The sequence below is a fragment of the Callionymus lyra genome, chromosome 10 (genome assembly GCF_982586985.1).
Source record: "Callionymus lyra chromosome 10, fCalLyr1.hap1.1, whole genome shotgun sequence".
In the NCBI taxonomy this organism is placed as follows: domain Eukaryota; kingdom Metazoa; phylum Chordata; class Actinopteri; order Syngnathiformes; family Callionymidae; genus Callionymus; species Callionymus lyra.
In genome coordinates this window covers 4,051,661-4,072,627 of record NC_141827.1, presented here as the reverse complement: position 1 = coordinate 4,072,627, position 20,967 = coordinate 4,051,661, and the positions used below count along the sequence as shown (strand labels likewise).

General features: G+C 41.1%; 1 protein-coding gene across 1 annotated transcript in view; it reads right to left on the bottom strand.

Annotated features, from left to right (window-relative positions):
• Nucleotides 1-20,967, bottom strand: part of rspo4 (R-spondin 4) — a 50,082-nt gene that overhangs the window by 18,202 nt on the left and 10,913 nt on the right. The window contains exons 2-4 of the mRNA XM_087800978.1: nt 14,892-15,080; nt 11,461-11,598; nt 5,406-5,603 (exon numbers count right to left, since the gene is read on the bottom strand). Of these exons, the coding sequence (XP_087657104.1) occupies nt 5,406-5,603; nt 11,461-11,598; nt 14,892-15,080 (525 nt within the window). The remainder of the gene's footprint in view (nt 1-5,405; nt 5,604-11,460; nt 11,599-14,891; nt 15,081-20,967) is intronic.

The following is a 20,967-nucleotide window of genomic DNA, read 5'->3' as shown; positions in this document are numbered from 1 at the left end:
CAACTCACGTCTTCTCTCATTATTAGGAAACAATAGGGAAACACAAGTGCTGGAATTAAAGCATCAGCCTCACTGCAGAGAAGGTTCTGCAGAGACGCCACACCAGCGTTTCTGATCCCACATGTGGTCCATTAACATCACAGACGGATGCCACTGGACACACCATCTGACGCCGATAATGACTCGAGGTGACTTTCATTGTGGGAAACACTCGCTCGCACAAGACGCCACGAGGATGAACGAGCCAAGAAACAGCTCTTGACGTTTTAGGTGGAAACAGTGAGATCTGAGCTGGATTATCTTAAACATCACCGTCTGCGTTCAGTGAGCTCAGCAAAGATCTCGCAGCCAGAGAAACACACTTGGTTTTATCAACGCGGGGCAGAACCAGAGCGACGCCAGCAGAAGATCCAGAAATAATCAGGATTCTTCTTTCTTGATGTAAGAAGCTCTTGAATCACAACTTTTTTTGAATTCCTCAGTCTGAAGTTTAAAAAACTAGAAATGATCAAGCATTGATAATATGTGTAAGAAAAATCTTGAAGCATGAGAAGCCGATTAAAATATAAAAAACATAATAAATAATTCCAATATTTCACCGTGAAATTGAGAACAAAAGAAAGTATCGTCTTGATTTCCGAGTGTGCTTTGAATTCTTTCGTTCAAATTGTTACAGAAGACGTTCACAACCAGAGCCAGACACCGATCTTTATCGGCTTTCATCCCGAAAAAGAAAGAGAAGGAGGACTGTTACGCTTCTGCCCGACATGCTAAGAACATCCTTGTGATCCTTCTCTGCTGATATCAGCTCTTCCTGGATCATCTTCCTCCTCCTCCCTCTCTCTCTTCTGATGCTACTTGTTGTCGATAACTTGTTTGTCTTCCCGCCATTTCCCCTCGAACACCTTCCTGTCATCGCTTTATGGATTAAGTTTAGGTTTCTTTGAAATGTGCCGGCAATATTGATCGGGTCCAAGTTTGATTTCCAGAAAATATTGCTTCACCTTAAAGGAGCCAAACTCCCAATGAATTCACTCTTTGAACCAAAGCTAAGACCTTTAGCAATAAAACTAGCATCTATCGTTTTATTCTTCTGATTAGCTACAAACACAAAAGTAGAAATTTCCAGTCTTAAAATAATCCTCAATGGAAATGATGACGTTGAAAGCTACACTGTTTGTTACTCTATTTTACAGGAACATATTAGCTAGCATGCTAACTAGCAACACAAAGTTGTGAAAATAAATGTCCTGATCTTTGAGGCAGGGTTTCAGTTTTTTGTAATAAGTTTTGTCTATAATTGTTAGACATAATTTTCATTAAAACAACAAAAACATTAACCCATGAGGAATTAAAACAAATAAAGATGTTATCTTGCCCTTTTATGTATATATTTTATAGAGTATTGTTTTGATTGTTTAAGCGCTTTGTGACCCTGGTCTAGAAAGATCTTTACAAATAATTATTACTTTTCATTGCGGCTAAAAACCTTAACATTATGGTTTGCTTAGTCAAGTTGTATTTTGATCATTTTAAACAACTTATATTATTTACTTTTCTTCATCTTGTGAGTTGTTGCCACTGGCAAAATATCACACCCCTGTGACCGACACAATATGAGCTAACATGCTAACTTATTGAACTGAAAAGTTGTTAAAAAAAAAAGTATGTTCAGTAGCTGACTCGCTCTTGATTCCGCTGAAAATGAATCTTGTCGAAGTCATGAATCTTTGAGTGTTTTTATGCTCAATGTGTCGACATGTTGTTCGTATTAATGTTGTTCATTGTGACAAATGATGGCAGATTCAATCGTCCTTCACTCGCTGCTCATTCCTCTTGCATTCTTCCAGATGGAGGGATCCGGTCTAGACTGTTATTGAACACAACACTGAGTGAGTCTTGAGAGGTTGAGGAAGGACATGTGCGACCGCATCTGAAGGGATCTCAAAGCGGAACAAAGAGCCTCCTGGAGTCCGTTTAAGAAGCTCATCGCTCTTCCGTCTTGTCTTCACCAGGAAGTGTTGGCTCGACAGAAACCGCCGTGGATTCTCCATATGAGGCTCATCTACGATGTGGGTTCAGCGCCAGATTGTCCTGGATCGTCCTCGTCAAATACTTCGAAGTTATCATCATCGACCGTCAATCTTTCACAATATTGTTCTGCTCCTGATGACTTCAACTTTCAGGTGAACTCAAACGCGAAACACATGACGAGCATTAGCCGATTACTGGTGTCTGAGCGCATCTCATAAATGAGGCGGCGTCGGGGTTTACTTCTCCGAAGGTGTGATGTTTCTAGATGCTATCGCCTCCTGAAGAAGCCAATATAAAGAGAGGAAAATGCCTCTTTCAGCAGAGTGCTGGGTCGGGTTCTGCTCCTGTTCTCCAACTATAACAGAGACAAGAGGCTCCAAATGCTTCCAGAAGGATCTTCTCTGGTCCGTCATGGGACTGTTGCGCCAAACCCAGCTTCAATCCAATTCAACAAAATGTTGCTCGTCTAGTTGCAATACAACCTTTTTTCAGAACACTTTACACTTCAAAGTACACTTTATTATAGAAGAGAACGTAACAGCAGAAAGGTTGAGAAGCACAACTTAAAGTGATAGCATAATTGAAACTTCACTTGTTTTCTACTCACCCTCATGTTGACTAATGTTGGATTCTTTTATTTATTTAGTAATCTTTTCTTTTTAGCGTTATGGACAAGAATGTTTGTAATTATTTTAATGTAGCGACTGGAACTCTTCGTCTAAAAAGACGCATGCTTTAGACTACGTTAAGACTATATATATATATATATATATATATATATATATATATATATATATATATATATTATATATATACTATATATATTATATATACTATATATATATATATGTATATATATATTATATATACTATATATATGTTCATGTCTAAACAAGAAGGATCTGTCTCGCTTGCAGTTGATACAAAACTCTCAGAATTCTGAGCCGCTCTAGTAGAAGAACTCACATTTCTCCTTCAAACTCTTCACTGGCTGACATTTTCTTTCAGGATCATTTTTAAATTCTGGTTCTTACTTTCAGATCTATTCATGGTCAGACCTTCCATCAGTGATCTGATCCAGCCTTACACCCCAGCTCGGGCTCTGAGGTCTGTGGATCAGAATCTACTGATGGTTCCTGAACTTCCGGACCAGAGGAGAGAAATCCTTCCAGACTGTTGCTCCTAAGCTTTGGAACCATCTCTGTGTTTGATGATCTACTGACTCCTTCAAGAAACATCTGTGTTTGATGATCTACTGACTCCTTCAAGAAACATCTGTGTTTGATGATCTACTGACTCCTTCAAGAAACATCTGTGTTTGATGATCTACTGACTCCTTCAAGAAACATCTGTGTTTGATGATCTACTGACTCCTTCAAGAAACATCTGTGTTTGATGATCTACTGACTCCTTCAAGAAACATCTGTGTTTGATGATCTACTGACTCCTTCAAGAAACATCTGTTTGATGATCTACTGACTCCTTCAAGAAACATCTGTGTTTGATGATCTACTGACTCCTTCAAGAAACATCTGTGTTTGATGATCTACTGACTCCTTCAAGAAACATCTGTGTTTGATGATCTACTGACTCCTTCAAGAAACATCCCTGTGTTTGATGATCTACTGACTCCTTCAAGAAACATCTGTGTTTGATGATCTACTGACTCCTTCAAGAAACATCTGTGTTTGATGATCTACTGACTCCTTCAAGAAACATCTGTGTTTGATGATCTACTGACTCCTTCAAGAAACATCTGTGTTTGATGATCTACTGACTCCTTCAAGAAACATCTGTGTTTGATGATCTACTGACTCCTTCAAGAAACATCTGTTTGATGATCTACTGACTCCTTCAAGAAACATCTGTGTTTGATGATCTACTGACTCCTTCAAGAAACATCTGTGTTTGATGATCTACTGACTCCTTCAAGAAACATCTGTGTTTGATGATCTACTGACTCCTTCAAGAAACATCTCTGTGTTTGATGATCTACTGACTCCTTCAAGAAACATCTGTGTTTGATGATCTACTGACTCCTTCAAGAAACATCTGTGTTTGATGATCTACTGAGTCCTTCAAGAAACATCTGTGTTTGATGATCTACTGACTCCTTCAAGAAACATCTGTGTTTGATGATCTACTGACTCCTTTAAGAAACATCTGTGTTTGATGATCTACTGACTCCTTCAAGAAACATCTCAAGACACTTTTATTTGAACTTTTCCCTGATTTTCTGGGACTTCTGTGTTTGTCTTCTGTGTCTTGATCTTTTAAGTATATATTTTAACTGTTTATTGTTTGTGATTGTTAAAGTACTTTGTGACCCTGGTCTAGAAAGATCTTTAGTAAGTAAGTATGTAAGTAATTTAAATTTGTAGTGCGCTTTTCCAGACCTTTTACTCTCACTTACTTACTTACATGCTACACTGACGGGAAATGGTAAAACTTGTACATTTTTAGATGAAGAAAATCAAGCTCAAGTAACATAGAAATACCTTTTTGTCTATAACTCCAAAATATTTGGATTTTAAGTGTCTTTTTGGACGAAGATGAAGACGAAGACAACTGAGCTCCAGTCGCTACATTAAAATGAGCAAACATTTTTGTCTATAACTCTGAAAAGAACAGATTACTCTGAAAATAATCACAACTTTAGTCGACATGTTAGTAGAAAATGAGTGAAATTGAAAACCTTTTTCAAAAAATGTGTCAAGAAGAAGAAAAAAGTCTAAAAGATGAACCTGCAGCACGAACAGCTGCAAACAACCAACGTATATTCCATCATTTAAAAACTAAGAAACGTGTGTCAACACTGCCCGCGATGTTTATGAAGGTAGACCCTGAAAAGACGTCAAGATTAAGACAAACTCTGTCCAAAGTCTGGTAAATAAGTCAATGTCAGCAGTTCCACAAACCTTTTACCTAAACACAACCTATGGCTGTAAATGATTCTGTGTATTGTTGGTGCTGAAACACACACAAGCAGGAGAGAACAAACTACAAACAATAAACAATCTTTGACGCACACATGGACTAACAACAGACCAGGGTGTGATCAGTTTTATCATATCAAGACTTTTCTCTTCAAGGAGTTCAAAAGAAAAACCTTTCATAGCTTTAACCAGTTTAAAAAAAAACTTCATTACGGACAGATATTTCAGTATTTTTGTACCGTTATCATTAGGCCAATGAACTGTTGTCATGAAGCATTTTATCTAAAATGTTCTCTTGTCCACTAATAGTTTATAACGGAGAGAAGATTTAAATGTTAAATGTTTGTTATTTAAATGACATGTTTCTTTGGGTTCAACGAGACACATTCCAACCATGAAGTCCACAAAGGTGTGACAGAAAACATCTCCTCTCACCTGAAGGACACTTCTTCTTCATGCGGCATCGCTGCGTCTCGCTCTGGGACGGACACAGAGACCCCTCGGGTCTCCTGGTGGAGTAAAGGGCTCCCCTGGTCCTCGTCTGCTTCCCCCACCTGAACCCACAGGTGAGTCCGTCACGCTGACAGGTGCTCCACTCACTCCACTCGCCCAGTGGGGCCAGGAGACAGTTTTCTGAAAGAAGAAGGGAATAGAGATCAGTTAGAGATCTACATTTAAAAGTTGTTTTCACCTGAACTACACTTTCATTAAATGTTATTCTAGTCGTCCTGATTCCTTATTTCCTCGCTGCTAAAAACAGTTTGGTCTCCTCATGCTTCTTTTCTTGGCCATGTTGCCTTTGGAAAACTATCCCACCCCTGCTGCACGTCAAACTCTTCAAGTCCCTGCGCGGACTTGAAGCCTGTGGCCAAAGTCTGTTTGTGTTTATCTCTTATTGTGCTTTTAATATTTCATCTGCAATATCTGCCTTCAGTTCAACGTTTATTTGAACCATTTCTCATTTTCCTCTGGTGTTTCTCCACCGAGGGATCGTTCAGTCGACTTTTGAAAACAGATCTACAGAGTTGGTGGACAGATGGTTTCAGTGTTAAGAAAATACTCAAACAAACTGTAAGGTTTCACTTAAAATACTTAAATTCTCTCAAATACTGACAGTGCGCCTTATGTTTTCATTCTTGATGTACTGACCTTGAACAGCTTGTGGTAGACTCGAGTTAGTTCTCAAAGATCTGTCCAACCGAGTTTCATAGTAGTATTAGTATAGTATATTCTTAGTATTACTCTTCAAGTCTCCTTATTATTACTCTTCAAGTCTCCTTATTATTACTCTTCAAGGCTCCTTAGTATTACTTTTCAAGGCTCCTTAGTATTACTCTTCAAGGCTCCTTAGTATTACTCTTCAAGTCTCCTTAGTATTACTCCTCAAGTCTCCTTAGTATTACTCTTCAAGGCTCCTTAGTATTACTCCTCAAGTCTCCTTAGTATTACTCTTCAAGGCTCCTTAGTATTAATCTTCAAGGCTCCTTAGTATTACTCTTCAAGGCTCCTTAGTATTACTCTTCAAGGATCCTTAGTATTACTCTTCAAGTCTCCTTAGTATTACTCCTCAAGTCTCCTTAGCATAACTCTTCAAGAATCCTTAGTATTACTCTTCAAGTCTCCTTAGTATTACTCTTCAAGGCTCCTTAGTATTACTCTTCAAGTATCCTTTGTATTACTCTTCAAATCTCATTAGTATTACTCTGTGAGGCTCCTTAGTATTACTCTTCAAATCTCCTTAGTATTACTCTGACACAGTACTCGACCTCTTCTCTGCAGAGTGAAGTAATAAGTCATTAATTGATTTAAATCCGCAGCGAGTACCTAAAGTATTTTGTTCCAGTGACTCCTACAGAGGTTCGTGACGACGGCAACAGACTTTCAAATAAAACTTTTTAAAATGAAGTTTTTCTCGCAGCGAGAATGTTCCAGATTATTCCATCTGCGAGTGTTTTATCAACTCCAGTTGTGAAGGAGCAGGAAACAGGACACGATCCTGGTCCATTTGGACAAATGAAGAGATCCGGGATGAGCCGTCTGGAAAGCGAGGCTCCATAGTTCGAACCATCTGACGGTTAATGTCAGGATGGAAACACTCGCACAATCCTCTTCTAAGCCTTTTAAGGACCAAAGGAAGAAAAACCCTGCAGGCATTTTTAGGTGGAAGCACTTTACTTATTTGACTTCAGGGGATCAAGATGTCGGACGATATGAAGTCGAATATGATGACGAGTCCGAGCGGATGAAAGGCTCCGGAGCAGGAGCTTCTGCTGTGAGATAAATTCCACGACGCTCCACTGTAAACTCCGACCGCAGAGCAGTAAAAGTTTGTAAAGACTAATGTTTGCTTCGGGCGAACAAACAGTTGTGAGGTTAGATCGACTCCAGCTGAGGCTCTAATGAACAGGACATTTCCCTTTCGTCGCTGAAGTCACCGGCGCTTTCCACGGAAAACCCTCGCAGTCGTCCAAGACGTGACAACATTTCTGGGCAATCAGCATCATCTCCGTCGGGTCTGGGGTCCGAAGCGAGCGTCGTCAGAGCGCCGGAGGTGCGTTACCCACAGTCAGACAACCTCGGCGTGACCATGAGAACCAGATGTGGCCGGCGTGCCAAGCAGCAACAGTAGCTCCAGATGTTGCAGGTGGACGGCAGATCTGGGGTTTGCGAGCAGCGCTGAGAACGATACGTCTCACTTACATCAGGGACGGAGACGCGTCTGGAAACCAACGTTAATGAGAACCGTGTGCGCGAGGCGAGGTCGAGGGTCGACGCCGGAGATCACGTCACCGGGAAACAGACGCGTCGAGGAGGAAGATATTTACGAGCGAAGATGGATGCTCTGAGAAGTCTGGCGGAGAAAAGGCCAATCGTTAAGACAATGAAAGCAAAAACCATCAATATCGGTGAAAATGATGCAGAATAAGTCGGACATGATTGGGAACAGATCCTGGTCTGGCCTTTGTCCCTGGTTCTGGTCATAAAGTTTACGAACACACTTTCTCAGGATGTGCAGGAACTCTGGTTTGGTGACCCCAGGTTCTCGTCTGCAGATGTGGGTCTTTGTGCTGCTTCGGTCCAGATTGAGAAACGGTCAAACCTGGGGGTAGTTTATGTTTCTAGGAGTTTTGTTCACAGGTGAGGGACGGACGCAGCAAGAGCTCGTCTTCAGGCTGGATCGACCTGCGGCAACTTGACCAGGGTTCACCATCTGAACTTGGGTCTGAAGCCATGGGTAGTTTTCGGAAAGAAAAGGACCACAAGGAATAATAAGTAGCTTTTCGGTCCAGAAGAGACTCAAAGTATAAATTAAAAGACAAGAATTGGAACAAGAGACGCGAGTTGAGGTGGTCGGTGTCAGGAGTTCACCTGGATGAACATGGAGGAGACGTTTGTGCCGCGCACTGGTTTACAGTACACTGTAAGACAGTGCACTTACTTGTTCAGTGCGTACATTCCGATAGTGTAGTTCTGTCTCAAACCAAACACTGTCACTACACACTTACAGGAAATGACTCGAGAGCTTCTTCTTCTACTACTTTTTAACACTGATTGTAACCAGTCGTTGAAACACTATCATCGACACGTGACACTTTTCGTCAATCGAAAAAAGGTATTAACTTGTGTTTCATTGTGTTATTACTGTTTTTGTGTTGTTTGTGGTAAAACAAGTGTTTTCTCTAGACATTTACGTCGGTTTCTGCTCCGAAGACGTGTCGTCAGAAACGTAGCTTCAGTTTAGCTTCATCTACGTCACTAAGATGGAGGACGTTGAGGAAAGTGTTCATCGATCCACACTCAAATTAAGTGCACCAAGAAAGTGCTCATTGCGCATTTCATTTTCGCACACTGCTCATCGGGACACACTTGTGCACTCAAAATATTAAGTAACTTGGTCACAAGTATCTAAACTCTAATTTAAAAGTTATTTTGTAGGAACTGAGATCTTTACTTTCACTTCACTTTGTTGACTGAACTTTATTTTGCTACATTGATCTTTTATTTCTGAGAATCTTTTTGGAAAAGATTATGGGCGTGACAGACACGGTACATGAAGTACAGTATTACTCCAATGGTACAACTTCTTTGTTTTGTTTTCTACTACTGCGTTGTAGAGAAAATCCTTTATTTGTACTTTATTTGTTTTTCTAAAACCTGGCAGAGACAAGAGTTTCATTCAGTTGGTAGTGACCGAAGTATTTCAATGTATCAAAGTATCGTTAACTATCAACAGGTTAACGAAGTATATTTTCAACAAATTATACTTGAGACATAATACTTCACTCAAGTACATTAAGTATTTATCGTGTCTGCGGTCAATGGATCTGGAAAGTCTCGGATATTTTCACGATGTTTTGCTGAAGTGTTTTCTTCACTTGTGTCGACTCTTGGTTTTAAAACATGATCCTGTTTGAAGTATATTTTTGATCCACATTTGAAAAATATCTGCTCGTACTTAGAAGAAGAAAAAAGCAGGATTTTGTCCTGAAACTATTTGGAAAGATGTTTGTGGTTCTTTTACTTTAACTTTTATTGGCCTTTTAGAAACGAAAATATCGAAGTCTGAAGATTCCGTCTTTATTTTTGGTTCTGGTTTTTATCTCCGAGGCTTCTGTTCAATGTCAGCGTTTCCCGCTCGTGTTCTTCAGTCGTGTTCTCCAGTCGTGTTCTTCAGTCTTGTTCTTCAGTCGTGTTCTTCAGTCTTGTTCTTCAGTCGTGTTCTCCAGTCGTGTTCTTCAGTCGTGTTCTTCAGTCGTGTTCTTCAGTCGTGTTCTTCAGTCGTGTTCTTCAGTCGTGTCCTTCAGTCGTGTCCTTCAGTCGTGTTCTTCAGTCGTGTTCTTCAGTCGTGTTCTTCAGTCGTGTTCTTCAGTCGTGTTCTTCAGTCGTGTTCTTCAGTCGTGTTCTTCAGTCGTGTTCTTCAATCGTGTTCTTCAGTCGTGTTCTCCAGTCGTGTTCTTCAGTCGTGTTCTTCAGTCGTGTTCTTCAGTCGTGTTCTTCAGTCGTGTTCTTCAGTCGTGTCCTTCAGTCGTGTCCTTCGGTCGTGTCCTTCGGTCATGTCCTTCGGTCGTGTTCTTCGGTCGTGTTCTTCGGTCGTGTTCTTCGGTCGTGTTCATCGGTCGTGTTCTTCGGTCGTGTTCTTCAGTCGTGTTCTTCAGTCGTGTTCTTCAGTCGTGTTCTCAGTCGTGTTCTTCAGTCGTGTTCTTCAGTCGTGTTCTCAGTCGTGTTCTTCAGTCGTGTTCTTCAGTCGTGTTCTTCAGTCTTGTTCTTCTGTCGTGTTCTTCAGTCGTGTTCTTCAGTCGTGTTCTTCAGTCGTGTTCTTCAGTCGTGTTCTTCAGTCGTGTTCTTCAGTCGTGTTCTTCAGTCGTGTTCTTCAGTCGTGTATTTCAGTCTTGTTCTTCAGTCGTGTTCTTCAGTCGTGTTCTTCAGTCGTGTTCTTCAGTCGTGTTCTTCAGTCGTGTTCTTCAGTCGTGTTCTTCAGTCTTGTTCTTCAGTCGTGTTCTTCAGTCGTGTTCTTCAGTCGTGTTCTTCAGTCGTGTTCTTCAGTCGTGTTCTTCAGTCGTGTTCTTCAGTCGTGTTCTTCAGTCGTGTTCTTCAGTCGTGTTCTTCAGTCTTGTTCTTCAGTCGTGTTCTTCAGTCGTGTTCTTCAGTCGTGTTCTTCAGTCGTGTCCTTCAGTCGTGTTCTTCAGTCGTGTTCTTCAGTCGTGTTCTTCAGTCGTGTTCTTCAGTTCTATAGGTGTGTGTGTGTAGGTGCGTGTATAGGTGTCTGTGTGTGTGGTTGTTTGTGTGTGTGTGTGTGAGTGTGTGTGTATGTTTGTGTGTGTGTATGTGTGTGAGTGTGTGTGTGTGTGTGTGTGTGTTTAGGTCTGTGTGTGTGTAGGTGTTAACATGTGTGTATAGGTTTCTGTGTGTGTTTGTGGGCTCTATTGTGTTTGTGTGTGTATAGGTGTGTGTGTAGATGTCTAGAGGTGTGTGTGTATAGCTGTGTGTGTGTGGGGGTTTATAGGTGTGTGTAGATGTGTGTGTGTGGTTGTTTGTGTAAAGGTGTGTGTGTAGGCGTGTGTATATGTGTGTCAAAGGTGTGTGTGTGTGTGGTTGTTTGTGTATAGGTGTGTGTGTAGGTGTGTGTATATGTTTGTCAAAGGTTTGTGTGTGTGTGTGTGCAGGTGTGTATAGGTGTGTGTGTATATAGGTGTTTGTGTGTGTGTGTGCTTGTAAATGTGTGTCAAAGGTGTGTGTGTGCATAGGTGTCTATAAGTATGTGTTCATATGTGTGTGTGTGTGTGAGTAGGTGTCTGTAAGTGTGTGTATAGGTGTATGTGTGTGCAGGTGTCTATAGGTGTTTGTGTGTGGGGGTGTGTGTGTGTGTGTGTGTGTGCAGGTGTCAGGTCATAATTCTTTGAGGTCAGGAGGTCAGCTGGAGAAGGTCACCAAACGGTTCAAACTTCTTCTCTCAAGTGAACATGTTGTGTATCGTGAGCGACTCTCTTACCATAACAATCACTCTGGTGCGTGAAGGTCCCGCCGGGGCAGCGCAGGAGACACCTGCCCTTGTAGAGCTGGAATCCAGGTCTGCACTTGGTGCAGAACTCTCGGCTGAAGCACTGCTCGCAGAACATGGAGCGACACTCTGAGGAGGAGAAGAACCAGAGTCACTTCTCAGGAACCGTGGATCAGAACCATCATCACTTCCTGGTGATTCATCTGAGAGAGTCGGCGAGACGAGTGGAAGGTTCGAGCCGAGCTGACGGACCTGAGCCTGATGGACACTTTTATGGTCTCCATCGAAGTGCTTACTCTCTGGATCTGGATCTACTTTATCCCGATCTCTGGATTACTCAACGTCCAGCGCCAGGACCGTAGCCAAGAAGGAAGAGAAATGTGAAGAAAATACCAATAACTTCATTCCGAGGAGTCGCACAATCGTCTATTTCCAAAAATGATTTTCAGAAAGTTCGCTTCCAAGAAAAACACATTTTTCTCTGGTCGTCCTGCAGCGAAACACGTAACAATAAATCACGAACAACACAAGTGAACAACCACACAACTGTAGCAGCTCGTGGACTCGTGGACTCGCACTGAGAGGTTTTTTTAGCTCAAAGCAGCGAAGAAAACCATGTTGACGAGGCTGAAAGTGTGTGTTTCACAGCTAATGCTAATGCTAATGCTATGTTAGCATGTTGCTCTTTGAGCTCCGAGGGATCTTCAGGAGCTTTTGTGGTTCATCTGAATTAGTCAAAGTATTTATGACAAGATGGTGAATAAGAAACCCTTCAAACATTTACATCCCATAATAAACAAAACCTCCTGTTAACCAGTTAAATAGTAAAAGTTTATTTAGCGACCTGAAGCTAATGTTTCAGCTAAACTAGCTTAATGTTCCAAATATGTGAGTATTTCTTTACCTTATTTATTTACTTTCTTTAACTTGTATTTGAAGTGGTGATCAATAGTTTATTACCTCTGCCAAGGAGGTCATGTTTGTGTCATTAAGTTTTACTTAAGGAGGTTTTTTCCGGACAATATTCATACAACAATAATCACTATAAGGATATAAGATAACTGTATGTGAACATAAATAACAAGAAAATAAAAGCATTTTATTTCTAGAATATTACTCACATTTCTTTAAATACAATGAATAAAGTAAAAAAACAAAGTTATATATAGAAATTGACCAAAACAAAGCAATCAAAAATATATATAAATATAATAAAAGGTTTTTTGTTTTTTTCACAACCTGCTTTTTAAGTATATATATATATATATATATATATATATATATATATATATATATATATATATATATATATATGAACTCAATTATTCAAATCAAGTGAATTGAATGAAAAACTTATTCAAGCTTCTCGTTCATTTTTAGTGTTTTTTATAAAAAATGTTTTCGGGGTAAACTTCTAATTAAACTATGGATATGTTGAGCAACATCTGTCGAGTGTTTCTGAGTCTGAGGCTCGACAGATGTTGCTTCACGGGATGTTGTCATGTTTTTGTCATCAATAGAAAGTTATGATCGACCTCTTAGAGCGTTTTTTTTCCTCTAATAAAGACCTGATGAGACGAAACTTTTACAACTCAACAATTTTCACTTTGTACAGAAAGTTGTTTTTGAATAAACGACTTGTGTTCATCGTGTTCATTTATATTGGTTTTAATACTTTTGTTATTTTCTATCCAGGATCAAAGAAAAGGTGTTTTAACATTTTCTCACTGAGACGCGTGCGACTGGTTTATACCTACAAGATTGTGGTGGCAGTTTGATGTGTGTGTTGTTGTGATCCGTGACTCTATTGTATCATCAGTGTGTGTGTGTTGTGATGTGTGACTCTATTGTATCATCAGTGTGTGTGTGCTGTTGTGATGTGTGACTCTATTGTATCATCAGTGTGTGTGTGTTGTTGTGATGTGTGACTCTATTGTATCATTAGTGTGTGTGTGTTGTTGTGATGTGTGACTCTATTGTATCATCAGTGTGTGTGTGTGTTTTTGTGATGTGTGACTCTATTGTATCATCAGTATGTGTGTGTGTTGTGATGTGTGACTCTATTGTATCATCAGTGTGTGTGTGTTGTTGTGATGTGTGACTCTATTGTATCATCAGTGTGTGTGTGTTGTTGTGATGTGTGACTCTATTGTATCATCAGTGTGTGTGTGTTGTTGTGATGTGTGACTCTATTGTATCATCAGCGTGTGTGTGTTGTTGTGACGTGTGACTCTATTGTATCATCAGTGTGTGTGTGTTGTTGTGATGTGTGACTCTATTGTATCATCAGTGTGTGTGTGTGTGTTGTTGTGATCCGTGACTCTATTGTATCTTCAGTGTTTGTGTGTTGTTGTGATGTGTGAATCTATTGTATCATCAGTGTGTGTGTGTTGTTGTGATGTGTGACTCTATTGTATCATCAGTGTGTGTGTGTTGTTGTGATGCGTGAATCTATTGTATCATCAGTGTGTGTGTGTTGTTGTGATGTGTGACTCTATTGTATCATCAGTGTGTGTGTGTTGTTGTGATGTGTGACTCTATTGTATCATCAGTGTGTGTGTGTTGTTGTGATGCGTGACTCTATTGTATCATCAGTGTGTGTGTGTGTTGTTGTGATGTGTGACTCTATTGTATCATCAGTGTGTGTGTGTTGTTGTGATGTGTGACTCTATTGTATCATCAGTGTGTGTGTGTTGTTGTGATGTGTGACTCTATTGTATCATCAGTGTGTGTGTGTTGTTGTGATGTGTGACTCTATTGTATCATCAGTGTGTGTGTGTTGTTGTGATGCGTGACTCTATTGTATCATCAGTGTGTGTGTGTGTTGTTGTGGTGTGTGACTCTATTGTATCATCAGTGTGTGTGTGTTGTTGTGATGTGTGACTCTATTGTATCATCAGTGTGTGTGTGTTGTTGTGATGCGTGACTCTATTGTATCATCAGTGTGTGTGTGTGTTGTTGTGGTGTGTGACTCTATTGTATCATCAGTGTGTGTGTTGTTGTGATGTGTGACTCTATTGCATCATCAGTGTGTGTGTGTTGTTGTGATGTGTGACTCTATTGTATCATCAGTGTGTGTTTGTACAAAACTCTCTTTTCATTGAAATATTGACATTAAAAAATGATCTTAAGCTCCGCCCACTGAAAACACTTTGTTTTTCTGGAGATTAAATCTCGTTAACCACACCCACTCTGCTGTTATTGGTCAAACATGGAGGTTTGTCGCCGCGTGTCATTCATCCCGGAAGTATCCACCTCCAACTGACTCGTTGTATAAACAAAGCATGATTACAGCTGGAGGAGGAGTGAAGCCATTATTCCGTCATAATGGACTCTCGTAACCTCTCGTTCGCCCAGATTTTAGAGCAACTTTATAAAGTACAAAGGTCTTCTGTGAGATGTTCAAACATCTAAACTCTTACTCATGCAGCGGTTGACGTCCTTCCCTCTCTGTCCGTAGTGTCCGGCAGGACAGGCGTGGAGACACATCCCGTGGTGAGACATCCCGTCTCTCTGCAGGAACAGGAAGAGGCGTTCAGGGCATCGGACGCAGCCGTTGTCGCGCGAACACTCCAGGCAGCTGCGGCAGTCGTCCGACGCCTCCCTGTGAGCTGCAACACAGAGGTGACACTTCAGTGAGAGCAGGACCAGGAGAAGATCTGGTCCTCGTCTGAAGTCCAGGACGGAGCTTCAAACGCGGAGCCACAGGTGAGACGTAAATCAGCCGGAGTGTAGGTTAGCTTCGGTTTTCATCGAGCACCACGGTGAGCGAGAGTATCAGTGACATGTTTGTGTCGCCGATCCTCAACATCTCAACCCTCGTTCTTCAGGGTTGCACCAACACAAGGTCAAATATAAAACCATCACTTCAGTCTCTTCAGCGACTCGATGAAAGACTCGCATTCCTCCGACACGCCGTCTGAAGCCTGATGGTAGCACGGCTTGTGTTATTCATTAGAGTCGTGGTGTGTTTGATTTTTTGGTGAATACGCTGAAACTCAAATCTTCCTGGAAAACCCAAAGATTCCAGGTCTCCGGAGCATGACGGTCGGGATTGTGTCGGAACCAAACTAAGTCTGATTCTATTATAACAACAAGCCGTGATGTATGCTCAGGACTACACACCGGACCAGGCAGGAATGCTTTCAATCCGTGAGGGATCAAGTGAGGGGGGGGTGGCTATGGAAACACAGGCAAGGTGGGATGGAAAGATGAGTGGAATGAAAGCAGGAGGGATGGAAAGGCGGAGGGAATCTGCTACGGAGGTAGAAACTAATCAAAGTGGTCTGATCCCCGAAGAAGCCTCTGGCAGGTCCAGGTTGTGTTTGAGTTTGTGTTCCAGTCCTTCAGTGTCAGTCAAGAGAAGCTGAACCAGAAAAACACACTTTTGTTTAACTTTGTTTTTGTGTTTTTCTGATCTTATTTCACGGTTTGCCATGAGGTCGGTGTCGTTAAGGATGTTCTGGACGGTGAGGATGAAGCTTTAGACCTGTTTCCTCGCATATTGGCCTTTTTTTTTTGGCCTCGCATAAGTACCTTTTTTAAAATGTTTTGTCTGTGAAAACCACTCGCATGCAGGTGAACAAGCGTCATTTTCTACGTCGACTAATGTTGGATTATTTTCAGCGTAATCTGTTCTTTTTAGAGTTATGGACAAAAATGTTTGTTCATTTTAATGTAGCGACTGGAGCTCAGTTGTCTTCGTCTTCATCTTCGTCCAAAAAGACTCTTAAAAACATCCAAATACCTTCATACTGCTCGTCTGTAACGTCCCTCTTGGATTGAAGTCTCGACATGAAGAATTGTTAAAACATTTTTTAAAGAAGTCTATATTTGAAGGTTGTTTTTAGCGTATGATGCTAGGCTATCAGTTAAGCTAGCAGCTGGGCCATCAACACAGACAAATCGTTTATCCTAGTTTTACTAATCGTTTTACTTCCTGTCTGTGTGGGATGATGGCCCAGCTGCTAGCTTAACTGCTAGCTTAACTGCTAGCTTAACTGCTAGCTTAACTGCTAGCCTAGCAGCGTCCGCTAAAAACAATCTTAAAATATAGACAATTTTTTTCTTTAAAAATTTCTCATGTCGAGGCTTCAATCCAAGAGGGACTCTTTGGACGAAGACGAAGACAATGACAACTTAAAACGTCAACACCAGTTGTTGAGTTTTTAAAGGTGCGAAGACGTGTTCTCCAGTGAAGGAAGGATGGAGATGGACAGAAGATGAGGTAATAGCGGAGTCAAAGCACAAGGCCATACTCCATGTGTTAGTGTCTAAGTTTGCCATAAAAAAGATTATTTTTCAAAAGTTGGGACAGACTCTGGCGCGACGACAAGGCTCGCTCGAGTGCTGCTGCCAGAATGGCAGAAGAACAAGTCAGTGTTGGCTTCCAGTCAGGATCCTGGCGAGTTTAGAACAGATACAAGATCCAGAAGGAACTCTAACTTGGGGAGGGTGGATTTTTAAGATCTTGGTGAGGTTCGGTCCACAATAGTGGACGATCGGGAGTGGAATAACAAAACACTGCAAGGTTAAGGAGGAGATGAGACACTGTTGAACATCACCATGTATTGTTTGTGATGTTTAATAACTACAGGTTTTTAATCTTCGGTCTCTATAACCAAATGTGGTTGATCATCTCCGACTAAAATACCATCCTGAGGACGGCAGGTGCTATTAGTCTATAACTCTGTCAATGTAGTTTAGCTTCTTGCCCTCAGACCCCGGACTCTTCCAGGTCCTGGCTGTGAAAGTTATTCATCATCAAACCAAAACACTCAGACACCGGCCCGTCAGAACACATTTTGGTTTAAAGAACAGGAGTCTTCTCATGAGGTTCCAGCACTGAGATTAACGAGGCGTAATTTATGGCTCAGGAGACGAACCCCGTCTACCTTAGCAGTAAAATTTTCAGTTTACAATCCCCAGTTCTCCTCATGATTACCTCAATTGATTACAGACATACCTACCTGTCTACCTACCTACCTACCTACCTGTCTACCTACCTTCCTTCCTTCCTACCTACCTACCTACCTACCTACCTACCTACCTACCTACCTACCTACCTACCTACCTACCTACCTACCTACCTACCTACCTACCAACCTACCAACCTACCAACCTACCAATCTACCAACCTACCAACCTACCAACCTACCTACCTACCTACCTACCTACCTACCTACCTACCTACCTACCTACCTACCTACCTACCTACCTACCTACCTACCTGTCTACCTACCTTCCTTCCTTACTTTCTTCCTACCTACCTACCTACCTAACCACCTACCTAACCGCCTACCTACCTACCTACCTACCTACCTACCTACCTACCTACCTACCTACCTACCTACCTACCTACCTACCTACCTACCTACCTACCTACCTACCTACCTACCTACCTACCTACCTACCAACCTACCAATCTACCAACCTACCTACCTACCTACCTACCTACCTACCTACCTACCTACCTACCTACCTACCTACCTACCTACCTACCTACCTACCTACCTACCTACCTACCTACCTACCTACCTAACCACCTACCTACCTACCTACCTACCTACCTACCAACCTACCTACCTACCTACCTACCTACCTACCTACCTACCTACCTACTAACCTGCCTGTCTGCCCTACCCTACCCTTTATCTCACCTACCAATCTACACACAACCGACTGACTTACTGACATAACTAACCAACTAACCTTCCTACTTTGTCTACCTAGTTCACCAAATCAGTTCTGTATATTGATCTCCTCGATCCAAGTATTCTCAATAGAACAGCAGGATAAAGAACATTTTAAGGACTGTTGAGGGAACATTTACAACCATTCATAAAAGTACTCGCATCATTGAGAAGTCAATCTCCAGAAAATCGACAACATCGACAAACCCAAGTTTAAACCAAAACAATTTTGGATCAAATGAAGCGTAATGTTTAAACAAAAGACGAGTGAAGGTCAAGACGTGGAGACAAGACAAGACGTAGTTAGGAAACATGTTTTTTTAATTGAGCAAACATGTCTTTTTATGTGTGTCTTCGGCAGAAGTTGTCGTGCTCGTCCCGGGATCGCGTTAGAAAACTGATCCCATGACTCAACCGAGTGATGATTTTATGAACCAAACCAAGGAAAAACGAACCTGAAGGTTCAGATTTTATTTTTTTTAAAAAGAACAAAAAACATAAAAACATGTCCTTAATGGAAAATAACAAAAACAAAACTTCCTTTAATATGTCACGAGAATCCTGCGCTTGAGTCATGTTTTCCAAATTACGGATCTCATCCTTCATGCTTGGGAACCGCTCGGCCTTCATGACACATTCCCGTCCAACTCGAAGCTTGTTGGAGGAAAACAACTGGTGGACGGAGTGAAAGTGAAAGCTGGTGTTTCATGAATCAATAAAACGCTTGTGACTTTCATTGTGTTGTATAGAAACGACTTCAAAGCAAAGATGGAATCTCTGAGTTGAGTCGAGGTTGCTTCACACATGGGTCCACGGTTCGGACGTCGTGGCATCAGCGAGTAGAGTTTCAGTGAGTTTAGTTTCAGGTGAATGACTCACGGGTCTGTGGTCCAACCCATGAGTCACTCGATGGGGGTCACAGCTGTCGAGCAGCAGCAGATCATGTTCGTGTTTTGAATCATCCGTGATGAGTCCTCGATTATGATCTACTCTCTTAACATGTCGTGAATGCGAGGAGTGAAGCCATTATTACCTCATAATGGACTCTCGTAACCTCTTGTTCGTCCAGATTTCGGAGCAACGTTATAAAGTAATAAAGTGTAAAACATGGTCATGATGAGAAGTTACTGCGTCTTGAAGAACATTTACTACATGACACCAGATTTGATCATTAGTTGATCTTTAAGTAATAATTGCTGTAAAAGTTGAAATGTTGTGATAGTTTGTGCGTCAGTATCTTCGTCCTCTAGCAGAAATCTGAGGCAGTGGTTGATTGTAGTTTAGGATAAATATTGATTCATAGCATCATAAACCTTATGTTGTATACCGGTCTTAATTTAATATTTGATTTCTTATTTCTCTAAAGTTTTACTTTCACGGGATATTTCGCGGGATTCGTCTACGTCGTCTAGTTACCGATCAGGACTAAAAGTATCGATTTATGCTTCTTAAACTTAGATGATCTGAAAATTTAAACAACAATGAATAATAAAATGAGTAATAAATACATGACAAACATTTGAATAAAACATTGATTGTGATAACAAAGGATTCAAAGACAAACAATGCTCTTCATTTGAAAGCTAGAGGTTTATTTCCTGCTTCTAAACGTTGTTCAGTGACTTCAAGCTGAAGTTAAGAGAGAATAATCCAGATTAACGTCAGGATCAGAGGAACCTGAACGACGATGACACAACCACACATCTCTGTTGTGTGTAATTATGTCGTAACAAAGTAACGTTAGAGACACAAAGACCCGCCTTATGTCGATTCATATGTTATATTCATGATTTATTATCATCGAGAAACAGAACCAATATAAGCGTGAGAAGTGTCCAGTGTGTCGTGTGCTGTGAGGACGAATCAAATCTTGTAACTGTCACACTCTGAGTGTGAGACTTGGCAGATCTTCACATGAAGCTCAGACATTCTTTTCCTCGCTGTCATTTCAGAATCACAAGCTTCTATCGCCAGCGTTTTAAACACAAGACAAAAATGTATTCCATCCATCCATCCATCCATCCATCCATCCATCCATCCATCCATCCATCCATCCATCCATCCATCCATCCATCCATCCATCCATCCATCCATCCATCCATCCATCCATCCATCCATCCATCAGTCTGTACATCCATCCTTCAGTCCATCCATCCATCCATCCATCATCCATCATCCATCATCTATCATCTATCATCTATCATCTATCCATCATCCATCATCCATCATCCATCATCCATCATCCATCATCCATCCATCCATCCATCCATCCATCCATCCATCCATCCATCCATCCATCCATCCATCCATCCATCCATCCATCCATCAGTCTGTACATCCATCCTTCAGTCCATCCATCCATCCATCATCCATCATCTATCATCTATCTATCATCTATCATCTATCATCCATCATCCATCATCCATCATCCATCATCCATCATCCATCATCCATCATCTATCATCTATCTATCATCTATCATCTATCATCCATCATCCATCATCCATCATCCATCATCCATCATCTATCATCTATCTATCATCTATCATCTATCATCCATCATCCATCATCCATCATCCATCATCCATTATCCATCATCCATCATCCATCATCCATCATCCATCATCCATCATCCATCATCCATCATCCATCATCCATCCATCCATCAGACTGGTATACAGAGTTCTTGACTCTGTTGTCAAAAAAAGTGAAAAAACCTCTTAGTTTGTTGTAAAACCTTTCTTACTAACACCTGCTGGCATTTTCACACCTGAGATTTTCTCTTTTAAGAAAACACAGATTTGCA